At 32.6% G+C, this 14,349-nt stretch overlaps 1 protein-coding gene across 13 annotated transcripts in view; it reads right to left on the bottom strand.

The window, feature by feature from the left end:
• LOC127731261 (integrin alpha-9-like) overlaps positions 1–14,349 on the bottom strand; it is a 100,141-nt gene that overhangs the window by 67,799 nt on the left and 17,993 nt on the right. For all 13 annotated transcript variants that reach the window (XM_052240298.1, XM_052240293.1, XM_052240297.1 and 10 more), the window contains exons 4-7: positions 13,705–13,875; positions 12,054–12,114; positions 11,049–11,156; positions 388–491 (exon numbers count right to left, since the gene is read on the bottom strand). In XM_052240298.1, coding sequence (XP_052096258.1) covers positions 388–491; positions 11,049–11,156; positions 12,054–12,114; positions 13,705–13,875 — 444 coding nt within the window. The remainder of the gene's footprint in view (positions 1–387; positions 492–11,048; positions 11,157–12,053; positions 12,115–13,704; positions 13,876–14,349) is intronic.

The raw sequence follows: 14,349 nt of genomic DNA, 5'->3' as shown, positions 1-14,349 counted from the left end.
CTATAATACTTTCTGTTGTATTGAAGTACGGTGCTCTCAAATACATAAAGAGAAATTTACTTACACACCCAATAATACCTTCTGTTGTATTGAAGTACGGTGCTCCCAATAACATCAATATAATTTACTTACAGAGCCTATACTACCTCCTGTTGTATTGAAGTACGGTGCTCCCAATAACATTAATAGAATTTACTTACAGAGCCTATAATACCTCCTGTTGTATTGAAGTACGTTGCTCCCAATAACATTAATAGAAAATTTACTTACAGAGCCTATAAAACCTTCTGTTGCATTGAAGAACGGAGCTCACAATACCATTAATGAAATTTACTTACAGAGCATATAATACCTTATGTTATAATACCACTAATAGAATTTACTTACAGAACCTGTAATACCTTCTGCTGTTTTGAAGTGCGGTGCTCCTAATACCACTGTTTTCGAACAGTCATGTCTTTGTGCCAGCTTTCCAGTTGTTATTGAATATCCTGTTAGATATACATGTTTTTTCTTTACTTTTTGATAATTAACAATTTAGCGTCGTTTTTTTTTATATTCATTCTAATTGAGTCAAAGAGAATATTTATGGCTTTAATCAACTCATCACACCTTCAGTAGGTATATCAAATAGGAATCAAGTGACTTTTTGTCAGACTTCTCTCGTTTTCACCATTTTTTAAAATAGGATGAAAGACCACCTATAATAACCTGACGACACTTTTCCCAATTAACTTTCGACGATGGACGATATTTTGGTCCTTTTTTTCAGAAAGTTTATAACCTCTCGGTCAGGAACAATGTTGAGACCCCCTGTAATTATATGGCCATAGGGATCATATCTAAACTTTTATGTTTCACAGTCTCATGTCGAAGGAGCATTATTTTCTATACTGACGTCTGATGTAACTGACTTATAATTAAAAATAAAACTCCTACTGGATTTTTTATACGAATAAGAAATTAAAGGTGGCTCTATATTAGTAAAATATGAAAGTATGAAGTTTTGAACGGTAGAGTCATTAAAAATATTAGACAAATTAATAAAATCAATACCTCTATTACTGTATTTTATTTTTATGAAATACTTATGATCTTCAGGTTTGTCAATTTGAGGGAACAGTCTATAGTGACAAAAGGGTGTAATAATACGTGTACATTCATATTTTGGACTGAAAAACGATACTGTATCACACTCGTTATAAATATCATGTAATTTACTAATTGGTAATTGGTCCAGTTTGCATAATAATTGATGTCTACAATTGTTTTGATTATGATAATTGATTTATTGTCTAAAGCTGTTACAATTACCTTATTGCTACAGCTTTCACAAACAAGGTACCTTGATATATTAATATCTATAAGAACAGGGTGTCTTAAATATAAGTTTTACTTTATAATTGTTAGTTAATTACATACTTTAATACAAACATATATAAATGAAAATCATCTTAATTGGTAATTACGTATTTTATGTTCCGGATTTGACCTTTACTTTTCCATCCTTATACAGTCTACCTGACACATATTTCACTCGTTTAGAAAAATCGTGCATGTGTCCATTATAATCAAAAGGTAAGGTATTATATGTTTGTTTGTTATCGAAATAGAATTCTACAATTGTTTTTAAGTATAGATACAAAATCAAGAAGCGTAAAATTAGAACGATGTTTATTTCGTTGATTGCGGTTTATGCGATTGCCATGAGACCTATGATTGCGTTGTCTTTTATCAACAATAGTCATGCTATCAAAAGAGGAAGTTTAAGATATGTTCCCTTTGCCCATGATGTTGTCATTTAGCCCAAGGGGATAAGCTGTCTGTAGTCGTTTAATATAACAAAGTTCGCAAAGTTTACGGGAATCTTCAAAGTGTTTGTGTTTTTTTTAAATGTTGGTAAATTAAAATTTTGAATTTCTTATGTCTGCGGAAGCGGTATAGATGTTCTTGTGTTGGTTTGAAAATTTCACGTCCAACTTTGCCCTAGATATCAAATACTACATTTCGGTTTTGTTCAAGTTACAAGATATATGAGGCTTTGGGTTTTTAAAATAATGTCAGATGAAAAGGAAAGAGAAACTAGATGTGTCGGAACGACACGAATGGCCCCGTCTCAAAAAGTTGAAAAATATGCAATTTCAACAACACATGTTGACACAAACATGCATATATAGTATACAGCTCTCAAGACCAATACTAGTTTGATGAAAAATTTCCTTGATCAATGAGTAGTTAAATTTCAAACTGTCAGCAAACAGGAAGTGGATGTACTGAAGATGTGTTGAAACAACATGAAAATCAGCATATAGGAACGAAACATAAACTTGATCTGTAACTCATCATGGTAGACTCACATATCAAAAATCAGCGCAAAATCTGAAGGCGTATAGAAAAAAAGTCTGTACTACTGTGATTTTCAACAATTTATCCAAGTCCAAAGCCCGTAATTTCGGCAAAAATTAGCAGAGCGGAACGAAACTTAAACTTGAACTGTAACTCATCATGGTTAACTCACATACCAAAAGTTCAAAACCCGTAATTACGGCAAAAATCAGCAGAGCGGAACGAAGCTTAAACTCGATCTGTAACTCATCTTGGTTAACTCACATACCAAAAATCAGTCCAATATCTAAAGGCGTTTAGAAAAAAGTCCCTATAACTGTGATTTTCAACAATTTATCAAAGTCCAATGCCTGTAATTTTGGCAAAAATAAGCAGAGCGAAACGAAACTTAAACTTGATCTGTAACTCATCATGGTTAACTCACATACCAAAAATCAGCCCAATATCTGAAGGCGTTTAGAAAAAAAGTCCGTATAACTGTGATTTTCAACAATTTTTCAAAGTCCAAAGCCCGTTATTTCGGCAAAAATTAGCAGAGCGAAACAAAACTTAAACTTGATCTGTAACTCATCATTGTTAACTCACATACCAAAAATCAGCCCAATCTCTGAAGGCGTTTAGAAAAAAAGTCTGTATAACTGTGATTTTCAACAATTTATCAAAGTCAAAAGCCCGTTATTTCGGCAAAAATTAGCAGAGCGGAACGAAACTTAAACTTGATCTGTAACTCATCATGGTTAACTCACATACCAAAAATCAGCCTAATATCTGAAGGTGTTTAGAAAAAAGTCCGTATAATGGTTTGTTGCGGAATGACGGAATGACGGAATAACGGAATGACAGAATGACGGAATGACAGAATGACGGAATGACGGACAAGGGTAAAACTATATGGCCCCGACAACTTTGTAGCGGGGCCTTAACAAATCTTCCGTTCACTGATGATGACCGAACAGTATTATCTGAAGATAATCTGGAGCAGGTTTGTCATTTTCTGGCATTGCACGGGAATATTTGTAGATATCCACGTGCGTTTTTGTTGAACAATCTAGCTTCAGAGGCATTGCCTCTTTTAACACAATTGTTAAATGTGCTAAATGTTGAAGGTGGATTTCGATTAGCGGCAGTGGAATTTATATTACGAACGCGGTTTTTTAATCACGTGGATATTCGAAGTGTGGAGAGGCTTTTTGTTATTTTACCGTTTCTTAAAATCATGATATTATATAGTTTAAAAGTAGATAAGTAAAAGAGGCCGACAGTCAAAGCTTTGAATTGGGATTATGTTTAGGAATGATATCAAATTTTGCAAATGTGGTTTAGAATATAAACAAAGGCAACAGTAGTATACCGCTGTTCAATAGTCATAATTCAATTAAGCAAAAACAAATCCAGGTAACAAACTAAAAACCGAGGGAACACATCAACTATAAGAGGAAAACAACGGAACAACAGAAACACTTAACTACAACAAAAGCAAACGCCAACATACATAGAAACGGACTGTGTGATAACAACTGACATATTCCTGACTTGGTAAGGACATTTTAAGAAAAAAATGGTGGGTTGAACCAGGTTTTATGGCTAGCCAAACCTCCCGCTTATATGGCAATGTTAAACATATAGCTCAAATGACAACACTACGTACAGTACAAAAAAACGCAAGAACACTCAGCACAGAGAAATACATAAATAGATAATATAATAGTACATTACAACATGTAAACCGCAGAATAAAAAGGATACCTCCCATTAATTTACGACAACACCCCAGGACACCACAAATGAAATATAAACTGCGCGTCACATGAATGGATCAAAGTCATAAAGAGTGACGTATTTTTTGTCATGTTTATATTATCACAGGTAAATTTCTAAGAATAAAATAGATTTGTTTAATTTATAGACACGTACAAGAATATAAATTTGGATTATGTTTGTAATGGTGTTATTACTTGTATTTTCTAACCATGTTGGTTTTTCTTCTAAATCAAAAAAGTGTATAAACAAAAAAATGCTGTGCATGTAGTAGTTTTATACTTAAAATCATATAAATGAACTGAAGTAGCTGATTTTTTATCTTAACTTATAAATACATATAATTTAATTTTTGATGTAACGCGTCTTCCGATTGGCTGACGTTGTTTTGTTTATCAGCTCATAGACATAATTTTGTCATGTGACCTTGACGTCATCAACGTTTTTTCATGATTTACTCCGGTTTAAAATGGAATTAGGATTAAATTATAAGAAATGACTGTAATATTTTTTCTGTCTATTCGAAATAACATAAAAAATGTGGTGCACACTTTAAAATAACCCGCTACGCGGGTTATTCAGTGTGCACCACATTTTTTATGTTATTTCTTCATAGACAGAAAAAATATTACAGTCATTTCTTAAATAGAAAATAAAAAAAGAAATAAAATAACTGTAATATAAGGCAATAACATGTAAGACCAAGTGATATGGGACTTTTTCAGTCGTGTAGAAAGAGAATGTATGATGGCATGAGCTTTTTTTTTATTGGCGTTGCCCAGAAAACAGCCATAAGTAGATATTACCAATGGTATTTTAAACTCGAGAATGTTTATCGTCTACGTCTCATATCAGGGCTGTCGCCATTCGATAAAATTGTAACTGAGAAACACCCTCATTTTTGAAAAACCATCGATAATCTTTTTATGTAGATGGACACGATTGACACTGCAAATACATGTATGTATCGCAACTGTTCAACTGTTCCTGGCACAACACATGAAAACATTGAAGTTGTTGAAGATAAACAGTTTGACCAAGAAATTTTACATCTAGATGAAACTGGTGTACAAAGCTTTCTTGATAAGCAACAAAACAAAAAACACTGCAAAAAAAAAATCATTATATGATCTTGCATTAGTAACCAGGTTTTCAGAAAGAAAAATGATATTAGAGAAATACAAGCCATACCAGTTGCTGAGCTTGACCCTCTTCTTGCCATCTTTGTGCTTACTGTACGAAAAGAGATAGCCAAGAGTATGAACCATCAACTGTGCGTGTCTTAATAAGTAGTGTTGAGAGAAAACTCGGTAAACAACATCACCGTAAAATTTAGGATGTGCTATTCCGTCTGAAATAAGTTTTTTTTACAGGTACAGCCAAACTTGGAAACCAAATCTTTGTATATATTGAAGAATGTAGTAAAGATTTTAAGTAATTTGTGGTAACGAAATCCCTGACTTATTAATTTACCAGTAATACATAGATTGTATGCTCATTGAAATCCAAAACGTCACTACAGACACGTGCATAACGAACGAGTTGGGATAAATAAACACCGTAAGATGGTGCCAGAGGAACATAACCGTCCAAAAAAGGAATATTAACAATAGGGAAAGAAAAATCATCCGTTTTGTAGTAAATTTTTGTATAGAGTTTCTGGTGGAAAACTGAAATATTTAAATCTAGGAGAGGACACTTATTGCTGTTAATATTTGATTTATTTAGAGTAAGTCGCCAGTATATATATAGAATTCTTGATTATTCAACGAAAAAATATCATCAAGATAGCAGTAAGTGTTGTTGAATTGATCAATTAAATGGAATTTAGACGGGTCTTTACTGAGTTTGGCCATAAACTGTGATTCATAACAGTACAGGAACAAGTCTGCTATTAAAGGGGCACAATTGGTGCCCATAGGAATACGTGCAATCTGTCGATAAACTTTATTGCCGTAACGTGCATACATGTGCAAATTTATGGCTGTAAACATATCATCACATCTCCAGTAAGTATATCTAGCAAATTTACCTTTCTCGCTTGAGTAAAAAGACTTTATCTGAGTTGCAGCAAATAAATTTGCTATTAGATTTATAGAACGACCATTTAATTAAATAGAAAACTTTTGTTTGATAAAATTGTGTGAAAAGTCAAAACTGTCAACCGAATCAAAAGGACCATCAAAAGCACGTAATTTATATAAAACATCCAAAGATTTTTTTTACACTCCAAAAATAGTATTTTCATATGTTTTATTTTAAAAAATAATGATCAGTTCCTATACAGTAGTTAAGGAACTCTTTAAAAGCACTGAACTTCTAGTAGTAGTATTATACAGGTTTTTTGTGTAGTTTAGGTAACCGAAACATAGTGGGGACCTACGAATGTTCAAAAGAGGCCTGAGGCTGAGCTGTGGTTGTGACATGTTTATTTACTATATGACTCTATGTGGAGCGTACGGCCTTGAATGTAGTTGAGCGTATAATTTAATTTTTAAGGACTTCCGTGTAGTATTTACGTCATACCACCACCAAATTGTTGGCTGCTTTGTCGGCCGGTACGAAAACAAAGCGCTTTGAGAGTACATATTTTTAATAATAGAAATGGGCGTATTACTAATTCTTTTATTTATTTCTAAATTATTTTCGAAATTTAATATGCGAATATCAACAATATTCAGACATTTATTCAAATAGGAATCAAGTGACTTTTTGTCAGATTTCTCCCGTTTACACCAAATTTTTACAATAGGATGAAAGAGCATCTCATATAACCTGACGACACTCTTGCCAATTTTCTTTCGACGGTATACGATATTTTGGTTCTTTCTTTTTAAAATTTTATAACCTCTAGGTCTTAGACGATATTGAGGTCCCCTGTAATAACATGGCCATAGGGATCATATCTAAACTTTTATGTTTCACAGTCTCATGTCGAAGGAGCATCATTTTCTATACTGACGTCTGATGTAACTGATGTAAAATTAAAAATAAAACTTCTACTGGTTTTTTTATACGAATAAGAAATTATATGTGGCTCTATGTTATCAAAATATGGAGGTATAAAGTTTTGAACGTTAGAGTCATGAAAAATACTAGACAAATTAATAAAATCAATACCTCTATTAATGTATTTTGTTTTTATGAAATACTTTTTATGATCTTCAGGTTTGTCAATTTGAGGGAACCGTCTATGGTGACAAAAGGGTGTAATAATTCGTGTACACTCATATTTTGGACTGAAAAACGATACTGCATCACACTTGTTATAAATGTAATGTAATTTACTATTTGCTATTTGACCCAGTTTACATAATAATTGATATCTACCAATAAAAAGTCCTCAAGTGTAGAATTAGAACAATGTTTATTTCGTTGATTGCGGTTAATGCATTTCCCATGAGACCTATGACTGCGTTGTCTTTTATCAACAATAGTCATGATATCAATAGAGGAAGTTTAAGATATGTTCGCTTGGCTCATGATATTGTCATTTAGACTTAGGGGATACGCTGTCGGTAGTCGTTCAATCCAACAGAGTTCGCAAAATTTACGGGAATCTTCAAACTGTTTATGTGGTTGTCCTGGTTTTTTCTCGACGTATTGAAGTGGTTGGAATTTTAAAAATTTAATATTGTGTTTGTGTTTTTTCTAAATGTTGGTAAATTAAAAATTTTTGAAGATAGTCTGGAGTGTCTTGAAATGTGAAATTTATTATTATTCGGCACGACACTGGGGGGAAATCATCGGTAAACCTCGCATTTCTCCCTGTTTCTCAGTTTCATACAAATACATTACACATTTCAAGACACTATACGTATATTGTCTAAATATAACTCTGTTATAAATGTATATTGTAGCATGCACATAAGGGTAAATGTACCTCTGTGACAAATGTTTACTGCAGAATGTTCACAAGGGTATCAACAGATCTTTATCATATGTGTATATTGAAGCATCTATATAAGGGTAAATGTACCTCTGTGACAAATGTTTTCTGCAGAATGTAGATAAGGGAATAAGCAGACCTTTATCATATGTGTATACTGAAGCATGTATATAAGGGTAAAAGTACCTCTGTCACAAATGTTTACTGCAGTATGTACATAAGGGTATAAGCAGACCTTTATCATATGTGTATACTGAAGCATGTGTATAAGGGTAAATGTACCTCTGTGATAAACGTTTACTGCAGAATATACATAAGGGTATAAGCAGATCTTTATCATATGTGTATACTAAAGCTATATAGGGTATCGATAGACCATTGTGAAAAATGTATACTGAAGCATGTATATAAAGGAAATAAATAGATCATTGTGATAAATATATACTGCAGCATATATATAAAGGACATAGATAGATCATTGTGATAAATATATACTGCAGCATGTATATAAAGAAATAGATAGATCATTGTGACAAATATATACTGCAGCATGTATATACAGGGTATAAGTGGACCTTTGTGATAAATGTATACTGAAGCATGTATATAAAGGGTAAAGATAAATCATTGTGATAAATGTATACTGAAAGCATGTATATATAGGAAAATGATAGGCCATTGTGATAAATATATACTGCAATATGTATATTAGGGACATAGATAGATACTGCAGCATGTATATATAGGGTAAAGATAGACCATTGTGATAAATGTATACTGAAGCATGTATATATAGGGTATAAGTAGACCTTTGTGATAAATGTATACTACAGCATGTATATAAAGGGAATAGATAGAACATTGTGATAAATTTTTACTGCAGCATGTATATACAAAAACGTATAGGGTATCTGTGGACCATTGTGATAAATGTATACTGAATATTAAAAAAAAGAAGATGTGGTATGATTGCCAATGAGACAACTCTCCACAAGAGACCAAATGACACAGAAATTAACAACTAAAGGTCACCGTACGGCCTTTAACAATGAGCAAAGCCCATACCGCACAGTCAGCTATAAAAGGCCCCGAAATGACAATGTAAAACAATTCAAACGAGAAAACTAACGGCCTAATTTATGTACAAAAAATGAATGAAAAACAAATATGTACCACTTAAACAAACGACAACCACTGAATTACAGGCTCCTGACTTTGAAGAGACACATACATACAGAATGTGGCGGGGTTAAACATGTTAGCGGGATCCCAACCCTCCCCCTAACCTGGGACAGTGGTGTAACAGTACAACATAAGAACGAACTATAAAAATCAGTTGAAAGAGGCTTAACTCATCAGATGGATAAAAATACAAATACTACAATTACAAGACGACGTGGCCGGGTACTTGTACATTCAAACAACAAAAAGACAATAAGTACAGATCTGAGAGTACTCGCAGTTACTGACAAAGTTCAAAGCCACTAACAACTAATAAAAAAATCATGCATCTAAGACTAAATTATCAACCCGTACACATCCAACATTCAATGGATTTAGTGTACAGACGTCATAAACAGTCAGAGAAAAACATGACCTTGTGCAATGCCAAGATACAGGTATCGACAAATTGTAGATCCATGAATGTGTATATGTATATAACAATAATATTTAGTTTGCTTTTAATTTACTGATATTAAAATCAATATCAGTACCCATAAAAACAATATTTAATGATCTAATTACAGTGTTGAATTGGTAACCTTTTAGAAAAAGTTTATTTAAAGGATAGATAAGTTTACCAGGATCGTTTCTAAATTTCCGAGCACGGTAAACAATATTGCCGTAAAAGTGATGATGTGCAATCCCGTTTGAAATAAGTTTTCTACAGGTACAACCAAATGCAGCATGTGTATAAAGGAAACAGATAGACCATTGTGATAAATGTATACTGAAGTATGTTTATAAAGGCAATAGATAGACCATTGTGAATAATTTATACTGCAGCATGTATAAAGGAAATAGATAGACTATTGTGATAAATGTATACTGCAGCATGTATATAAAGGAAATAAATAGATCATTGTGATAAATGTATACTGCAGCATGTATATACAGGGTATAAGTGGACCTTTGTGATAAATATATACTGCAGCATGTATAAAGGAAATAGATAGACTATTGTGATAAATGTATACTGAAGCATGTATATAAAGGGTAAAGATAGATCATTGTGATAAATATATACTGCAGCATGTATATAAAGGGAATAGATAGACCATTGTGATATCGAATACTGCAGCATGTATATAAAGGAAATAGATAGACCTTTGTGATAAATGTATACTGAAGCATGTATATATAGGGTATAAGTAGACCTTTGTGATAAATGTATACTGCAGTATGTATATAAAGGAAATACATAGATCATTGTGAGATATGTAGACTGCAGCATGTGTATAAAGGGTTATTGAAATCCTTTGGGATAAATATATACTACAGCATTCAAGTTAATGTTATATGTAGATCTTTGTGATAAATGAATACTGCAGTTTGTAAATAAATGGGAATCTTTGACCTTTGTGACAAAAGTATACGGCAGCATGCAAATAAAGTATTATTGTAATCCTTTGGTATAAATATATACTGCAGCATTCAGGTACAGGGTATATGTAGATCTTTTGGATAAATGTATACTGCAGTTTGCAAAAAAGGGAAAAGATAGACCTATGTGAAAAAAGTATACTGCAGCTGCAATGCAAAAAAGTGTTTATGTAGACCTTTGTGATAAATATATACTGCAGTTTGAAAATAAAGGGAAAAGGTAGACCTTTGTGAAAAAAGTGTACGGCAGCATGCAAATGAATTGTAAAGATGGATTGTTGTGAAAAATTTATACTTCAATTAACATGCAAAATATAGGGAGCAGGTAGACGGTGTCATCATATGTGTTGTCTTGCATATATCATGAAAAAATGTTCTTGACATAATTCCGCATGCGCCATAGTTTTTTTTTTTTTTATATATATATATATACAAGCAAATACAAACTTACCCATTAATGTGTTATTCACTATTGCTTTCTTAATGTCGGAATGTATGCTCACATGCGAGTACCTCTGAAACCTCTGTATGTTTTCCATATTGAGACTTATAAAACCACCTTAAAAAAAAATAGGTGTGTATACATTATGATTAACTTGATCAACATAAATGATATATTTCTAAGGTATCTTAACATGTAATGTTCTCGTTACATGTGTCTTGGTATGTTATGTTTTCGTTTTAGAATATCTTAACAGGTCATGATTCTATATTCTTTTCCATTCGTTCACGTGATGGTTGATGACCTTAAATGAAAATGTACTGTCATAGACTTTGTAAGATGAAACACCATAGCATGTTTACCTTTATTCATGATAAACAAGACTGTGTACGAGTGGCGGCAAATAAATGTGCAGTGAGATTTTTCAAATGATCATTTAACTAAATAAGAAAAATTTTGTTTGATAAGATTGTGTGGCAGTGACGTGAAGAGACTTCAAAAGTCAACCGAATTGAATAGACCATCAAAAGCACGTAATTCATCAATCACATCCTAAATATTCTTAATACTCCGAAAACTAGACGCCGAGATGAAACGATACTTTTTTTTAATAAATAACTATAATACTATAAATAGTAGGTACCTTCAAATGTTCAGAGGAAGCCTTAATCTGAGATGTAACATGATTGTTTACTCTCTGTGGATGGTGCAACCATGGATGTAGAAAATTTCATCGTTCACAACGCCATACCACTATCACATTTGTGGCAGCTTTTTCTGTCAATTTGAAGACAAAACGCTTTACGAGTATTGGGTGTATTACTAAACTTACTTGCAATGTGTACGTTGCGTTTATTATATAAAATATGTACAAACCCAAGTCATAGTTTCAATATGATCTATTGATCCTTCTCAGCTAAATGTTGTTTATCGCTTCATTACGAACAAACTCTGAAATCGGCTGTACGGCGGTCATACCCCCGTGGAAACAAATTAATTCAAACGAGGACTTACCTTTCCAATGATGGAGTCCGGGTGCACCTATAAGAACAGTCTGTCTTTGTTTGTCCTGCAACTGTTATTTATAAAGAAATATCTATATTTGTTCTAACAAAATTACTGGTATAAAATGATAAAAGCAAACGCTGTAGCACTTACTACTCATTCAACTTTTTTTTTAATGAAACGAAGAAAAGAAGCCAAATGACTAATGGGTTTGATTGTTTTGTTGTTATATTGTTGTTATTTTTATCGTCACGATCATCATTACAATTGTGTTATCATTGTTATTATTTTAATGATAAATGATAATAAAATATGAACTATAGACATAATATTTTGTCGTTATTGGTAACTACATCGAAGGTCTCGTTGTAACTTACTCCAATGAAAGGGGTCTTTAGCTTGATCCAAGCACGGGTAAAATAAAAATAAAGGAATGTAGAGCTATTTCCAACGAAACAAGTATCCCCCAAATCAAAACGAAATGGAAGAAAGCTGTAGGTCACCCTCGATTTTTGTTGTTTCTCTGACAAACATGTGACTTAACAAAGTAATAACCAATAGTAGTTTGCTGGAAGTTACAATTACATTTTCTACTTGTTGTTGTTGTTGTTGAGGAGGAGGAGGAGGAGGAGGAGGAGGAGGAGGAGGAGGAGGAGGAGGAGGAGGAGGAGGAGGAGGAGGAGAAGGACGATGATGAAGATGATGATGATTTATTTACAAAACATGCTTCAATTCTTACTTGTAATGGCAAATAATTACATATTTGGGCACTAGAGTACTGTTTTCTTTACAAAATTTAGAGAAAGTGTAAAGTTATAATGTCAATGGTACGTAGTGAATAGTAATAAAGATATTTCCATTGTGTCTGCTTCTAAAACAGCTCTTGTTGATCTCTTTAATAGTTTGTGTAATATATCTAATTTACAAACTACATTACAGTTTGCCCATATGGCATAGAAAAAACCAGATACCAGTAAACGTTAGAATGTATGCATTAAGAATAGATACTATTGTGCAGTATAGAATCACTATATAATTACACCATGAATTTTATCTACTTATTCATCAAATATAGTCTTCTAATTTATACTAATAAAACAAAGTGTTTGTCATGATCCTAGATTTACATTTACGTGGATTTAATTTCATAAAATTTTCAATACACCAATGATCTATACAATATATACTATAAGGATCATGATATATGTCTGTTTAACTTGCAGTGGCAAATTCATTGCATACTCAGGGAGGACGAGAACACGGTAATGTGATATGATATCAACCCTACTGGACTTACGCGCCGGAATTTAACGTTACAAGGAAGACATTATACTCCCTCTGAACTGACCAGGCGTTACTCATAATCATTAATGAGTGGAGAAGATACCAATTTTCAAGTCTTTGATTTGACCTAGCCGGGTTTAAACCTACGACCTCCAGCACTCGCTACCACGAGACCACCAAAGCTATTTTCATAACAAGTGTATATTTATTTCTGATCGCATAGATAATATCCTTGCAATTTAAACTAGAGTAGCTATTAGTAAGACAAATTTTTAATAGAAAATAAAATTGCTTAAGCAAATATATGTTATCGTAAAGTAAAGTAAAGTAAAGAAAATATTATTATTGTATTATTATAAAATAAAATGTTGTTTACCGCCTTCGATGATAATGCAAAACCTGCTTGCGCATAGCTGTTCCCACTTTCATTATAGAATAAATTAAAGCTTGTACTGTGATCTTGTCCTAGTGATTTGTCTACGCTGTAACAACGACCGACAGGTTCAATTATATTTCCTTTCATAATTTTCCAAAGAGGTGCACAAATCTATATGAAACAGATATATAAAAGTATTATTTTATTGCAAACTAATGTCTTAATGAATTCCATATCTTGATATTGAGATATGGTAATATTAATAAATGTTAAAAATAATTACATATCAAATTCCATGAAACATCGTTGTTTAAGAAGGGGTCATCTTACACCTTTCAATAGAGTCCAAAGGACCTTTAAGCAACATATATATGTATGTTATATGTGTACAGTTATGAGTTCCTTCAAATATTACCGAAAATATTTTAACCTAAATAAATTAGTATCACAGTCATTGGTTCCTTTATCTTAGTCAATCGGTATCACATTTATTGTTTCCTTTGTGTAGGTCATAACTATTATCGAGAGAGACTGTTTTAACCGAAGACAATCAGTGTCAAAGATATTTGTTCCTTTCTCAAGAGCTTACGTCCATTATCTAGACTGATTTTACTGAAATCAAATACTCTAAAAGGTATTGATTCC

This window comes from Mytilus californianus, unplaced genomic scaffold (genome assembly GCF_021869535.1).
Source record: "Mytilus californianus isolate M0D057914Y unplaced genomic scaffold, xbMytCali1.0.p SCAF_2, whole genome shotgun sequence".
Classification (NCBI taxonomy): domain Eukaryota; kingdom Metazoa; phylum Mollusca; class Bivalvia; order Mytilida; family Mytilidae; genus Mytilus; species Mytilus californianus.
The sequence above is the reverse complement of the archived record's forward strand: the minus strand, read 5'-3'. Positions and strand labels throughout refer to the sequence as shown.